Source organism: Malus domestica, chromosome 05 (assembly GCF_042453785.1).
Source record: "Malus domestica chromosome 05, GDT2T_hap1".
Classification (NCBI taxonomy): Eukaryota; Viridiplantae; Streptophyta; class Magnoliopsida; order Rosales; family Rosaceae; genus Malus; species Malus domestica.
The window spans coordinates 17,013,388-17,027,840 of record NC_091665.1 but is presented as its reverse complement, the minus strand read 5'-3'; the positions used below and the strand labels follow the sequence as shown (position 1 = coordinate 17,027,840).

The 14,453-nt window shown below is 35.5% G+C and overlaps 2 protein-coding genes across 3 annotated transcripts; one reads left to right on the top strand and one right to left on the bottom strand.

The window, feature by feature from the left end:
• The first annotated feature begins 852 nt into the window (after positions 1 to 852).
• On the top strand, positions 853 to 5,742 carry LOC103436488 (glycoprotein 3-alpha-L-fucosyltransferase A). Of its 2 annotated transcripts, none has more exons than XM_008374918.4 (7): positions 853 to 1,520; positions 2,144 to 2,304; positions 2,822 to 3,060; positions 3,762 to 3,866; positions 4,312 to 4,468; positions 4,588 to 4,815; positions 5,111 to 5,742. In XM_008374918.4, the coding sequence occupies exons 1-7, from the start codon at positions 1,143 to 1,145 to the stop codon at positions 5,364 to 5,366; spliced, it is 1,524 nt and encodes a 507-aa protein (XP_008373140.1). In that variant the 5' UTR covers positions 853 to 1,142; the 3' UTR covers positions 5,367 to 5,742. The 2 variants fall into 2 exon arrangements, with proteins under 2 accessions (XP_008373140.1, XP_008373139.1); XM_008374917.4 differs by having other exon boundaries at positions 886 to 1,520; positions 3,759 to 3,866.
• Positions 5,743 to 7,828: 2,086 nt separating this feature from the next.
• Positions 7,829 to 10,185, bottom strand: LOC108173384 (uncharacterized mitochondrial protein AtMg00810-like). The gene is made up of 3 exons (XM_017332318.1): positions 9,989 to 10,185; positions 9,723 to 9,891; positions 7,829 to 8,551 (listed from the first exon to the last, which is right to left on the bottom strand). Exons 1-3 carry the CDS (start codon positions 10,183 to 10,185, stop codon positions 7,829 to 7,831), a joined length of 1,089 nt encoding a protein of 362 aa, XP_017187807.1.
• Between the last annotated feature and the right edge of the window lie 4,268 nt (positions 10,186 to 14,453).

Sequence of the window (14,453 nt, the reverse complement as noted above, 5' to 3'; positions counted from 1 at the left end):
TCACTAAATATGCCCTTACCCCTATTGTGGGAGGGTATGATAGGAGTCAATAACAAGTAGGGCTTATTTGGAAGTGTATTTAAAATAATTAAAAATGCTTTTAAATTACGAAAGACTTTTCTAACTATAAAGTGCGTTCTAGATTAAGAAAACGCTTTTGACCATCTTTAATTGAAAAAGTTAAAAGTGTTTAATATTTCAAAAAAGAACCTAAAGTGCTTTTTTGAAATCACTTGTTATGTGCTTCTTTTAGAAAATACTTCATGTATTTTTTCAAGAAGCATTTGCTTTTTTCTTGATAATTTCAACGTGCTTATAATAGAAATATTGTTCCTGAAAGCTCTTTTCAGCAGAAGTGCTCTCTAAAGAAGCATTGCCAAACAATATTTTGTGACACTTATTTCCATATGCAAGTTCCCTATTTGAGACTTGCATGTTCCCAGATCAGTGTCAACGAGTTGTCTTCCTCAACTTTGGCGAACCTTTGTTACATCTACTTGAGTATTTACACACTCAAGAGTATTGTTATGAATATTATTTAACATGTAATTGTGTAAATCCTAGTTAGATTTAGTTTCTATATTATCCATTATTATTCTTTTCCTATAGAATTGTAGTTAATCCTCTCCTGTAGTTTACTATAAAGAGTATTACACAATCTAAGCACCCCTCACATAAATAGGGCGCAACAAATATTAATAAAGTGATGAATTACTATGGTGGTTATCTTTCAATTTTAATAAAGTAATAAGTTACTTGTAGTGGTTATGTTCAATTCAACCTAGTGTGTTATGGATTCACACCAAAATACAAATAGTTTGGTTCGATATAGTCGATTCTAAACTTTACGTTTGCTTCTCCAAAGTCCAAACAACAAAAACAAATTGAACACTCCTGACAGAGATGTCATCGGACTCTTGAACCTTTGTGGTTGTTTGACTTGCAACTCAAGAAAAATCAACCACTCCGCGAGTACATCACCATGATTAAACCCATTTCCTCTTTCCCATCGAAGCCCGCACCTAACCCCGTCATGTTCCTCCGCTGAAAACCCCATTACAAGTCTCGGCTTTTCGGTCACCTTCGCGGGAGCGTCGGAAAATTCCCGGAAAACCAATAGAGCCATCAATTTGGTTCGTTTGATGGGCTTGATATCCACTCAGAGAGGCTCGAGACCAGCGGCGACCTCCGAAGGCGGCTTACCGGACTCTCTTGGGGTGGCTTCGGCGGCAGCGCCCAAGAGAAAATGGTCCAATCTGATGCCATTTTTTGTTGCCCTTGTGGTGATAGCAGAGATCGCCTTTCTGGGTAAGCTCGACATCGGAAATAACACAGGTTTAGTCGATTCGTGGGCGGACTTGTTCGTCCGGACGCCGTCGACTCATGAAGTGGCGGTGCCGGCGGCGGAGAGTGGGGACTTGGTGTTGCTGAGTTGCGAGGAGTGGTTGGAGAGAGAGGATGCTCTCGAGTATTCCAGGGATTTTGACAAAGAACCTATTTTGGTTTCTGGTGATGAGAAGGTAATTTGCAGCTTTTACTTAATTTTAATTGTCTTCTTATTTCTTTGAAATTTATTATAAAGTGGTTTTTTCTTTTTTAATTCAATGTGGTTTTTGTTTTATTGGATTTTTGTTTAAATTGGATAGAGATTTACATCTCAATAGTTTCATGACATGAGTTCTCAATAGTTTCATGACATGAGTGAGACAGATAGTGCAAGTTTGATTTTTTGTAAGATGTTTACGCTGCTTAAGCTGTTGATCCTTGTCCTTGAAAGCAGGATGTGAAGTTTGATATTCGGTTTTCGACTGCATTGTGTTAGTCATGCCTAGTTCTTGTGCACTACTGGAGCAATTGATCCTTGACATTTGAAGATGGATAAGCGGTTGATGCTTTTGGCTGCATATGTTCTTTTATTGGTCAATTTTTGCTGCATTATGTTAGTCTTGGTAGAAGGTAGTCTAGCGGTTGATGCTTTTACGATCCTCTCTTTCTCTCTTGCTCATATTTGAAATTTAGGTATATTGAATTGAGCCTTCGTCCTGGGGACTTCAACATGGAGTTTTGGGACATAACTGACACAATACACTTTTGTCACATCTTGTATCTGTTCTTAATTACTTTTGTATTGTCAACTACATAGGAATGGAAATCTTGTTCTGTTGGGTGCCAGTTTGGATACAATCCTGCAAAGAAACCTGATGCTGCTGTTGGTTTAGCTCACCAATCTGGGACAGCCAGTATTCTTCAGTCCATGGAATCAGCTCAATACTATTCAGAGAACAATCTTGCTCATGCACGACGGTGGGTAAGCACAAACAAATATGGCCTTATTGTAGTTTTTGAAGATTTTCTCTTTTTCATTTTATGTTGTTTGAAGAAATGTTATCCCTTTATCATAGGAATTGCAATCTCGTACAAGTATTCAGCAATTTTTGTTTAAATGCTTTTAAGATATTTGAAGGCTTATTTTCTGGGAAAAAAGGGTAACCACAAATTTGAAGAGATGAAAACAAATTATTTTATCCCATTAAACATTAACCCTTGGTTTAGAATATCTCATATGTCAATTGTCTAAACATCTATCAACCTGAAACATTACCATTTGATGATGCCATGGGATATAAGCCTAAGTGTGCTGGTGGGATATACCAATTATTCATGTTGTCAATTGGAATTACTTAATGTAATCATTTCTCAATTGCATTCCTGACAGTGTTCTTCTTTTCCTTTGGGGGAAACCCTCAGAATGAGAACTTCATTTCTGCTAAAACTTGTTTGTATAGCTAATATTTTTAAACCTTTACCTTTGTACTGGTAGGAAATATAATATTGTTATGACAACTAGTCTCTCATCGGATGTTCCTGTTGGATATTTTTCTTGGGCTGAGTACGACATCATGGCACCTGTCCAGCCAAAAACTGAGACAGCCCTAGCAGCTGCATTTATTTCCAACTGTGGTGCCCTCAACTTCCGCTTGCAAGCTCTTGAAGCACTTGAAGGTGCTAACATCAAGATAGACTCTTATGGTGGTTGCCACAGAAACCGTGATGGAAAAGGTATGACATTTCAGATATGCTTTGTAAAGTAATAATAATTAGATTGTGTTAGTTTTCTCGTGTCAAATCATTACAAATTGGAGTTGTAACTCTCTTGCTTTCGTAAGTATGTCGTGCTTTCTTGGTGTGTCGTATGAGGTTTGCAACAATCTGGGATTCAATTATCGTGGCCTTTATTTTGTTTGTGTTGAACATATTCTGCGTTGGCTCCATGCTGTCTTGTAGGAAATGGAATTCTAGGTTTGCAATCACATTGGACTAGATGTTCCATATATTGGCTAAATAGTTGGCATCTTGAATCAAATCCACTAAAAGTGAAATAGAGATAAACATCACTACCTTTTGCGAACATGTCATTTGGATATTCACCTCAAAAAAGTTAAAATTTTTTGGGTATAAAAAGAGTTTAATGTTTGTTCATTACAATATATGAATGTGGTTGCCTCTAGGAGAGAAATCTATTGGATTTAGTATTTTTTTTTTTTCTTGTTCTGTATATGGCAACAACATGGTGCACAGGGAATATACTTGCCTGAAGGGTTAAGAATATATCTTCATGTATGTGTGCATATAACATGTGCAACGTATCTCTTGGGGAATGAACGGATATATTATGGCTTGATATCTATAGTTTGATAAGATATACATAACCTGTTACTGTTAAATAATTTACTTTTTTAAAAAAAAAATAAATCTAGCAGTTGATAAAGTTGAAACTCTGAAGCGCTATAAATTCAGTTTGGCCTTTGAGAATTCCAATGAGGAGGATTATGTTACCGAAAAGTACTTCCAATCTCTTGTTGCTGGTATGAAACTACTCTCTTTCTCTCTCTCTCTCTCTCTCTCTCTCCCTTCCTTCCTCCCTGGTGTGTTGATTATGTAGTTGTGATGTATAATATGGAAAACGTGTGGAGGAAAAAATCAGAATTTGGGAGCAACCAGGAATGCCTTACCAAAATGGAAAAACAGATAAATGTTGTTTAAATACTGCGGAAAAAAAATGTTGGTAATACTTCAGAAACAAATTTGAAAGATGTTAATATGGATGGAAGACTATTACACGCTTTCATATTTGACTTCGCAGCATTTTTCCTCTAACATCTACAAGATCTAATGGATTACATTTTCACATTTAACATAAGGATTATTATCATGCATATGAGAAAAAAATTGTTGCAAAAGAAAAGTTCAATATATGTACTCAAGTTCGAGAAAGATGCTGGGAATGGATGTTGATATTTATTATTTCAGGATCTATACCTGTGGTTGTTGGTGCTCCAAATATTGAAGAATATGCTCCTGCGCCTGGTTCAATTTTACATATTAAGGAGCTAACGGATGTTGAATCGGTTGCCAAGAGAATGAAATACCTTGCAGATAATCCTGAAGCATATAATCAGTCATTGAGGTGAATAATTAGTTGTTTGTTTCTTCTCCTTCTCTTCTTTTCCGTTATATGTCGAATATTTTTTTCTTTGTTTCAGTATTGTTTCTGTATTAAGATTGAATGAGATGTTTAATGATTAGGTGGAAGTATGAGGGTCCATCTGATTCTTTCAAGGCCCTCGTGGACATGGCAGCAGTACATTCATCATGCCGGCTTTGCATTCACTTGGCAACAATGATTCGCGAGAAAGAAGAAATGAACCAAGGGTTCAAAAAACGACCTTGCAAGTGCAACAGAGGCTCAGGAGTCGTCCATCACTTATATGTACGAGAGAGAGGGAGGTTCAAGATGGAATCTATTTTCTTAAGGTAAATTCATTTCCCTAACATCAATTACCACACTAGCATCCGTGACTGCCTGGAATGGGATTTGTCTGTGCACATCATTTAGAACCTCACCACTTTTCATCATGCTTAAAGATTTCCGTCTAAGTTTATTTCATATTTCCAGAAATTGAGGGAAAGAAAGTGAAAAATTTGTGTCATTGCATTTTTAGAAATTAATTGAGTATTTTTGTCTTCATGCGGCCTTCAGATGTCCCAAAATCTCTTTTTCTGTTCCCAAATTTGGAGGACTAATCTCATTTCTGTTTTTCTGGAGCAGGTCTGGCAATCTGACTCTTGGAGCGTTTGAGTCTCTGGTTCTCACAAAATTTTTGTCTCAGAAACATGTGCCCATTTGGAAACCGGAAAGACCTGAAAGCATAAGAGGAGGAGACGAATTCAAAATATATAGAATATATCCTATTGGCATGACACAGAGGCAAGCTTTATATACCTTCAGATTTAATGGGGATGCTGATTTTAGAAGATATGTTGAAAGCAACCCCTGTGCAAAGTTTGAAGTCATATTAGTTTAGACTGAAATATGCATTCTGTCAACTGTAATCATGGATATGCTGGTTTTAGCAGCTCACCACTGATATATATGTCTAGGGATACCGAGGTGGTCTCGTTCGGGTAATTAACATGCCCTCTTTCTACAAACTGGTTGTTGTGGGAATGATCTGCAATATCGTTTGGGAAGAAGGAAACATATGGTAAGCCCATTGTTGCAGCTAATTTAGTTGTGAGATTCTGTATTCCCTCCAGCGGAGTATATCAAAGCAAAAGTGTTCCTTTCTGCTTTCAGTCCATCAACAGTCGTAAAAGGAACAGACTGTTGGGATGCGAATACTGAAATCGGAATTTCATCCTGGAATTTAGAAAATGATCATAGATTATTTTTATTTTTTATTTAAAGGATTGCGAAATTATGACGTTTTTTCTTTTACTTGAAAAACGGGAGACTTTAGATGCGGTCCCTAGTTATGAACAATCTTTGACTGAAACCTTGTTGTTTTTCAATTTTTGATCCAAGTCCCTAAAATTAATTGATAATTTATTTCTATGTACGTTACTATATTTTTTAAATTAAAAATTAAAAATTATAGTTGTTTATAGTAATGAGATTTTAAATAAAAAACCATAATTTGTGGGATTAAAAATATTAAAATATAAATATACTATTGTGTGTGTCTGTGTGTAAACATGGGTACATTCATAAAAAATAACCAAAAAATTATTGTATCAAAACATGGGTACATTCTTCAAAATGGGTACATTTAGCAAAAATAAAAATGGGTACAAATAAATAAAAAAATATGGGTACAATACAAATAAAACTTTAAAAAATATGGGCACAAAAAGAAATTAATATATGGGTACAAATTAAAATTGAAAGGAAAATTGGTACAAATTAAAAAAGGGTTGCAAATAAAAAATAGGTACAAACTAAAAATAAAAATATATGATAAAAAGTTTAGCCATAAATATAAATATACTAATTGTAACATTTTTAATATTAAATGAATATATTTAGAAATAAAAAATATTTTATTATTGAAATCATTAATGATATTATTAATACAAAGGACCTTGATCAAAAATTGAAAAGTAATAAGGTTTTAATCAATAGAGTAGTAAAAATAAGGATGAAAACCTAATTACTCCCTTGAAAAACTGGTATATGATTTATTTTTTGGAAGTTGAATTTTGAATTCTTAGGTTACTATATGTGTTTTTTTTTAATTGATGAGTAAATATGTTGGATTACAAATTATACAGCCAAAGGTATATCTGTTGATTTCATTAATTGCGCTTTGGTTAAGAAATTGGGTTGGAAAATTGATCAACAAATACCTTGATGTCATGATTGACAATGATGACATTATAGCTAGGAGGGGATGGTAGATGTGAATTTGCATTAACTGTGAAGTTGTGATATAGTTTTGTGGCTCAATATTTGAGGATTTTGGGTTCAATTCCTTGGAATTTATGACAAATTGAAGACGAAAGGTCAAACACTATTGTATGTATATTTTTTGCCTTAGAATAACTATTGGGTTCAAGGTCTATTTGGGGTTATATTGTGTCTCCTTGAATCTGAACTTTAGCTGCTATTGAGAGATAATTGACAGAGGATCAGCTAGCTAAATTGTACCTCTCCCTACTAGCTTACCTCTTCCTCCAGCTCAAATACCTACTAGCTTGCTTCCTTGTCGAACTCATAACTGTAAGAGATTTCTTTATTAAACAGTGGTAAACCAGAGCTATTCGGCTTCGGGATAGGTTTTAGATGCCTTTGCGGAGCCTTTGGTAGGCTCTGTATCAAACGTTAGAAATAAATTCAAATGATTGTGTAAACCATTGAGAAAGCAGTAATTCATACAATGGAATGCAAATGTGAAGGATCGAGCATAGTTTCTGTAAAGCAACAGATTATGTTGCAGAAATGTAATAATGCAGAAATGATGATGAAGGTTTCTTTAGAGAGATAAGGAAAAAGAGATGCGAAGAGAGAGAAATGAATTGTTGTAATATTTTCTGTATATCAAATTACAGTCATTACATTTGTTATATATTCTCAAATCTAGCTTGTTCACTAAGACTCCTTCTAACTACCTTAACCTCCTTATAACAAAACCTACTAATCCATTGACACATGGCACACTATCTGACCATTCATTATATATTGTTAACATCCTCCCTCAAGCTCAGGAGGAGGATCACGAAGCCTGAGATTGGAACAGTGAGCACGGAACAATGGTGCAAACAGCCCTTTTGTCAAGATATCAGCAAATTGCTCAGTAGAGGATACAAATTGCATGTGAAGTAATTGTTTAGCAACCCTTTCTTGAACAAAATGCACGTCAATCTCAATATGTTTGGATCTTTAATGCATAATTGGATTCCAGGTAAGAGCAATCGTTGACAAATTATCACAAAACATTGTCGATGGAGTTGATATGTCAATCGGCAGAAATGCAAGAATCTGTTTGATCTAATCGATCTTAGTAGCTGTTGTAGCAATTGCTCTATACTCAGCTTCCGTTGAAGAGCGAGATACTGTATTTTGCTTCTTGGATGACCATGAGATTGGATTGGTGCCTAAGAAAACAACAAATCCAGTTGTGGATCTTCTGTCATTGGGATCCCCTGCCCAGTCAACATCACTAAATGTATTCAACTCCAACTCTCCTTTCACATATTGAATACCATAATGTTGAGTCCCTTTAAGATATCGTAATATCCTTTTTACAGCCAAGTAATGTGACTCCATGGGACAATGCATGAACTGACAAACCTGATGCACAAAAAATGTAATGTCAGGTCTTGTGAAAGTGAGATATTGTAATGCTCCCACTATGCTTCTGTACAATGCAAGATTATCAAATGGTGTTCCATCATCCTTAAGAAGCCGATTATGAGGCAAGCAAGGAGTAGCACAGGGCTTTGACTGATGCATTTCTGTCTTTGTCAACAGATCATTAATATACCTATGTTGAGATAGAAACAACCTTTCTGCAGCTTGTGTAATTTGAATGCCAAGAAAATAATGGAGTGGACCCAGATCCTTGATATCAAATTCTGTTGCCAATGCACAAATGACTTCTTGAATGATAGTTGGTGTACTCCTTGTGACAATTATATCATCCACATAAAGGAGAAGGATGACAACCCCAGAATCAGTGTGTTTGACAAATAATGAAGCATGCCCTTGGGGCTTGTTTGAGACCAAGGACCAAAATATCGAAAATATATTATCGTTTTTTTTTTGAGATAACGATATTTCATGACTTATCCTTTAATTATCGTTAATATATCGCGATATGAAATCCAAAAATACTTGAAAATTTCTGAAAAGTCTCAATTTTGCGCATAGAAGGATTCGAACCTCTCCCATTTGACTCCTTCAACGCCTTAACGACCATATCACTTATGTTTTTGTGATAATATGCTAAAATATTTATATATATGGTTTTGTTTTGAATTCTTTTTACAAGAAACAAATTTGCACATATTCCAAATTTTTTGTGGTATTATTTTTAAATTGTGTCAATTAATTACTTAGTCAATGGCATGTGGTTTTTAATTTTTCTATTTTTAATGTGGTCACTTACATGGTAGGGCTGGAAAAAATTCCCGAAAATCCCAAACCAAACCGAAAAAGTCCCAAACCCAAACCGAAAAATCCCAAACCAAAACCATCCCGAAGTTTGGGAATCCCATCCCGAAAAATACCGAAATTTTCGATATGGGATTGGTTTCCAAATCCCATTTGTTTGGTAATCCCGAAATCCCGAAAAACACCGAAGTATTCGGTTTCCTATTGACTTTTGGGTTTTGGTTCTTGAAAGCCATTGTCATGGTTGCTGACTACTCTTCACAATACACTTACTCTACGCATAGAGATGATGAAGATAGTGAAAATTTTGAACCTCATAGGAACTCTATGTGGTACTAAGTTACTCATATATCTTACCATGCAATGTATAAAGTGTAAAATATTGTACTAATTCATTATATATAAATGATTATGGTGTGTTTAAATTTCTTTCATTAATTACTACATATTTTCTACACTCACAATGTTTGCCAGCTCGCTATATAATCAACTTAAATCAATTAAATCCATTATGCAATACATTTCCTTCCAATTTTTTTTTGTGATAAACTAATAGATAATTGACTAAATAAACATCCTGCAAAGTTTCAATAAAAATTTCCAAGTTTTTCTTATAATTTCCGTGGTTTTTATTCAATTTTTATCGATATCGATAATATCCCGATATTTTCATCGAAATTTCCGTGTTTTTGGACTACCGATATTTCCGATATCATCGATATTTTATATCTTGTTTGAGACCATATAACGACTTGTGAAGTTTGCATACTGATGATGAATAGACAGAATCCACAAAACTAGGAGGTTGTACCATGTATACCTCTTCTTGCAAAATTCCATGCAAAAATGCATTTTTGACACCAAGTTGTCTTAAACCCCAACCAAATTGTGCAGCTAATGCAAGAACAAGTCTCACTGTAGTAGGCTTAACCACAGGGCTGAATGTTTCACCATAATATATTATACCTGCCTCTTGATTGAACCCCTTGGCCACAAGCCTAGGCCTTGTATCATGAAATAGTTCCATCTGCATACCTCTTGATCTTATAGACCCACTTGCACCCCACAAGATTTTTGTTTGATGGTAAAGGAACCAAGGACCAAGTTTGCTGAGAATGTAAGGCTTGTATTTCCTCCACCATAGCTTTAAACCATATTGGAGATTTCAGAGCAGATTTGTAAGAAACTGGTTCAATCTGAGATAAATCCACTTCTGCATTCTCAGAGGCCATGGCAATGAATGCTTTCTTCTTGACAATTCCACTCTTTGATCGTGTTTGCATAAGGTGTAAGTTCAATGGAGGGATAGGAATAATTACTTGTAAAGTTTCTGGTTGAAATTTAGAAACCACAGGGATGGTAGAGGAAGTACACTGAGGTGAAGTGCCAGTAATGGGTTGTCTTGTGTCTTGTGTTGATGTTGGCTAAGATAAATCTAGTGCATTTGGGGAATTATGAAATCTGGCATTGGCAGAACTAGGTGTAACACTAGGACTAGACACAAAAGGATTTGATGGTGCTCCAACAATTGTATTATTACTAGTAACAGATACTGAACTCACTGGAATTTCAGAAGTGGACTGTTGTGAATGGATGTATGACTTTTGGACAAGGGAAGAATATGGGAAATCACACTCATCAAATATAACATGTCTCGAGATGTAAAAGCGCTTTGAGCTAGCTTCAAAACAAATATATCCCTTGTACTTAGATGCATATCCCAGAAAAATGCATATTTTGGTTTTAGGTTGCAGTTTGTTACTAGTATAGGGCTTTAATAATGGGAAACATGCACAATAAAAAATCCTCAGGTGTTGAACATCTGGAACAGAGTGAAAAAGAACCTCAAATGGTGATTGGTTATTTATAGTTGATGAAGGCATCCTGTTAATAAGGTATATTGCAGTTTGACAAGCAAATGACCAAAAAAATGCTGGTAGGGATGCATGTTGTAGCAATGTGATTGAGGTTTCAACAATATGCCTATGTTTTCGTTTTGCCAGGCCATTTTCCTCTGGAGTGTGAGGACATGATATTTGATGAGTGATTCCTTTATCTATTAAGAAGAATCGAAAAACATTACCTGTATACTCCCTAACCCCATCACTTTGTAAGGTTTTAATAAAGACTGCAAAGTGATTGAAAATGAATTGATATAACCTAATAAACACATAACATATTTCACTTTTATTATGCAAAGGAAATAGCCAACAATATCTAGTGCATTCATCAATGAATTTCACATAGTATTTATAACCATCAATAGAGGTACAGGGAGCAGGACCCCATACATCACTATGCACTATTTCAAAAGGAATTACAGATTTAGACACAGATGGTGAAAAAGGTAACTTGCTGAATTTTCCTTGTAAACAAGAATGACACATATATGGTAATACATCTGAAGGTATTGGAATATTAGATTTTCTAAATATAGTGGAGACAGTGGAATTAGAAGGATGACCTAGTCTGCTATGCCAAAAACTGGAATGCACTTGCTGTCCAAGAAATGCAGCTTTAAATCCTTGATGTTTGATCACAGGTGGTCTTGATATTGGTATTGGATATAGCCTATTATGATCACAGGTGGTCTTGATATTGGTATTGGATATAGCCCATTACTGCACCGCCTCTTGTACAGAATCCACCATGTGGCTTTGTCCTGAATCCAGAAATTAAAAGCATCGAAAATTAGCCAACAATTGTTATTGAGACAGATTCTGTGCACAGATAACAAATTCTGAGTAATTCTTGGAACATATAACACTGAATTAAGCTTCAATTTTTGAGTAGGTGTAGGAATGACAGATGAACCAATAAGTGAAATTGATAAACCTGCACCATTTGCAATTTGAATGGTTTCTGTGGATGGGAAAGGAGTAGCCAAAGAAAGGTTCTGCAAGTATGCAGTGAGATGATTTGTGGCTCCTGAATCTGTAAGCCAGAACTGCTGAGAAGAGGCATTTGATGTTGGAGTGGATGGTGAGGAGTTGAGATGCATTGCAGTCATTTAAGGGGTGGTGCCAGAAATATTTGCATTTCGAAAATGGCAAAACTGAGCAGTGTGATTCTTCTTGCCACAAATCTGACATCCTTCAACTACAACAGCATCAATATTTCTGAATCGACATGTATTAGCAAGATGACCAAATTTTCCACATATTTGACAGGCGGAATGTGATGGAGATGCACCAAGAATACAGAAAGCAGAAGTTTTGTAGACAATTCTAGAATTCCCAAATCGAGAATTGGTATTATAGTTGAATTTACCTCTTCCCTTGTTCTTGTTGTAATTGTTCTTGAACTAGATACATTGAGTGGTTGCAGATTGAGTGCTTGAATACCCTTGACTCGAATTTGTAGTTGGTTGGCAGTCACCATTGTAGCTTGTTGAAGAAAAATTCACACAGGAAATATATCAAACACTTGGTGGACATGATTGTAAAGACGAATAATCGTGAGACAGAGAAGCTATTACAATTCCGAAACCAAGAAATCCAAGATAACAGAGAAGAAGAAGAAGATCTTGAGCGGCGGAAGCAAGAAATCCAAGATCGAGATAACCTTTCAAGCAAGAAGAGCTCGATCGGCGAATGATACCATGTAAAGCAATAGATTATGTTGCAGAAATGTAATAATGCATAAATGATGACGAAGGTTTCTTTAGAGAGATAAGGAAAAAGAGATGTGAAGAGAGAGAAATGAATTGTTGTAATATTTTTTGTATATCGAATTACAGTCATTACATTTGTTATATATTCTCAAATCTAGCTTGTTAACTAAGACTCCTTATAACTAACTTAACCTCCTTATAACAAACCTACTAATCTATTGACACATAACACACTATCTGACCATTCATTATATACTGTACAGTTTCAACCTTGTCAAATTATGTTGCTTGTCAGGCACTCTTTGGCTGGTTACAAGATATGAACTAGCTTTGGAGGGAATAACGTTACATGACTACTAATGAAATCGATTACACCAAGAAATGTAGCAGACCACTGTAAACTTGCTGTCCACTAGCTGCCACATCATAACATTTTTAAAATATTTAGGTCGTAGCAATGTTCACTTTAGTAAAAAATAAACACCCAACAAGGATTTAGTGCTTTCCTAAGTGCCTGGACCTAATTAAACCAGGTCCAAATAATTCTCAGCCCAAACAAGAGCGACTCTTTGTTTTCCTTCTCAAGAAGAAGCAAATTTAAGTATATTTATTGTGATCATATTAAGAAACTGAACCACATCTAACCATGAGTTAGGTAGTGCAACAAATGAATCAAACACTGTAGAGTTTCTTTTTGTATTTTAAAATAATTAATTATATGGTATTAGTTTCCCCCAATATCTTAATAAGTAGACAATTTTTGATGCATTAGTAGCTATAATAAAATAATACCTCACTCATTTATACCCCGAAATAACTCACAACTGCTTATCTTCGTTCTGAACATATATATATAAACACTCACATCGTTCTCATTTATAAATGCTCCTCACACAAATGTTACTCTAATATCAAGTTGATGCTCGAATAAAACTTATAAAATCATATCATTCTCATTCATAAATGCCCCTCACACAAATGTTACTCTAATATCATCTATGATCTTAATCGCAATTGTGTTTTATTTGTTTACCATTTTAGTAGAAAATATTCACACGGTGTTCCCTAGACTCAAAATTAAAAACTTTCAACTTAAACCGTATATGGTAAAATTTTTTAGAGTTGTTGGTGCCAAAACTCGGATAGGGCTAGCTTGACTAAATTCAACACATATTTGTCCCGAGTGTTGCTTTCGGTTTCAGTGCCACGAGATGACTTGAGAGAGAAAATAGGCATGCCATTGGATGATACCAATAGACAGTAGTGAGAGTAGAGTTGTGTCGCTTAGAAAAGTAAATAAACTCTAAGATGTAAAGTGATCATGGTTGTTGGAATTGCACGTCAATCAAATAAAACCATGGGGGTGGCAAAGCTGTAAAAGTCTTAGATCTCAACGATCGTATGGAGTGTTTTGCTTCAAAAGAAGACTTTGAATTGTGGTTGAAGAGCTAAGGTCTTTTGCTGAAGAGCAATTTTGTTGATTGAAGATTCACTTGATGTTTGAAGGCCTTTATTCTATTTATAGGCAGCTGGAGAAGAAAACTTCGATCACATCATTGAGTTGGAGTAGGGATAGATCGATCTTTTGACGTTGACAATAACTACAACTCGTGATTGGTGACCTTCTGCTGAGATTTACGACATATTGCATGATTGTCGAGGTGACGTCAGTATGTTTGGTGACGCGTTCCTCGTCCTTTAAGGAAGCAAGAGGTTCCAAGGTTTGGTCGTCTGCGTGCTGGACATACTTCGAGGAGGGTGGTGTCCGAGTCCTTGGCTGCTTCAGAGAGGGTCGTCCCACGTCAAGCCTTATTTGTATTTATGGCACAAACGAGACTGAACTATCCTTTTCGTTTTTGATTTCTAGTAGTGATATTGTACATAACA

Excerpts from the sequence above, each read along its gene's own strand:
- LOC103436488 (XM_008374917.4), top strand. The coding sequence starts at position 1,143 with ATGGGCTTGATATCCACTCAGAGAGGCTCGAGACCAGCGGCGACCTCC. Across the intron at positions 2,305-2,821 it reads AATCTTGCTCATGCACGACG|GAAATATAATATTGTTATGA; the intron begins GTGGGTAAGCAC and ends TTGTACTGGTAG. Across the intron at positions 4,469-4,587 it reads GCATATAATCAGTCATTGAG|GTGGAAGTATGAGGGTCCAT; the intron begins GTGAATAATTAG and ends TTTAATGATTAG.
- LOC108173384 (XM_017332318.1), bottom strand. The coding sequence starts at position 10,185 with ATGGCCTCTGAGAATGCAGAAGTGGATTTATCTCAGATTGAACCAGTT. Across the intron at positions 9,892-9,988 it reads TGGGTCTATAAGATCAAGAG|CCCTGTGGTTAAGCCTACTA; the intron begins GTATGCAGATGG and ends TGAAACATTCAG. Across the intron at positions 8,552-9,722 it reads ATTCTGTCTATTCATCATCA|CCCCAAGGGCATGCTTCATT; the intron begins GTATGCAAACTT and ends GTCTCAAACAAG.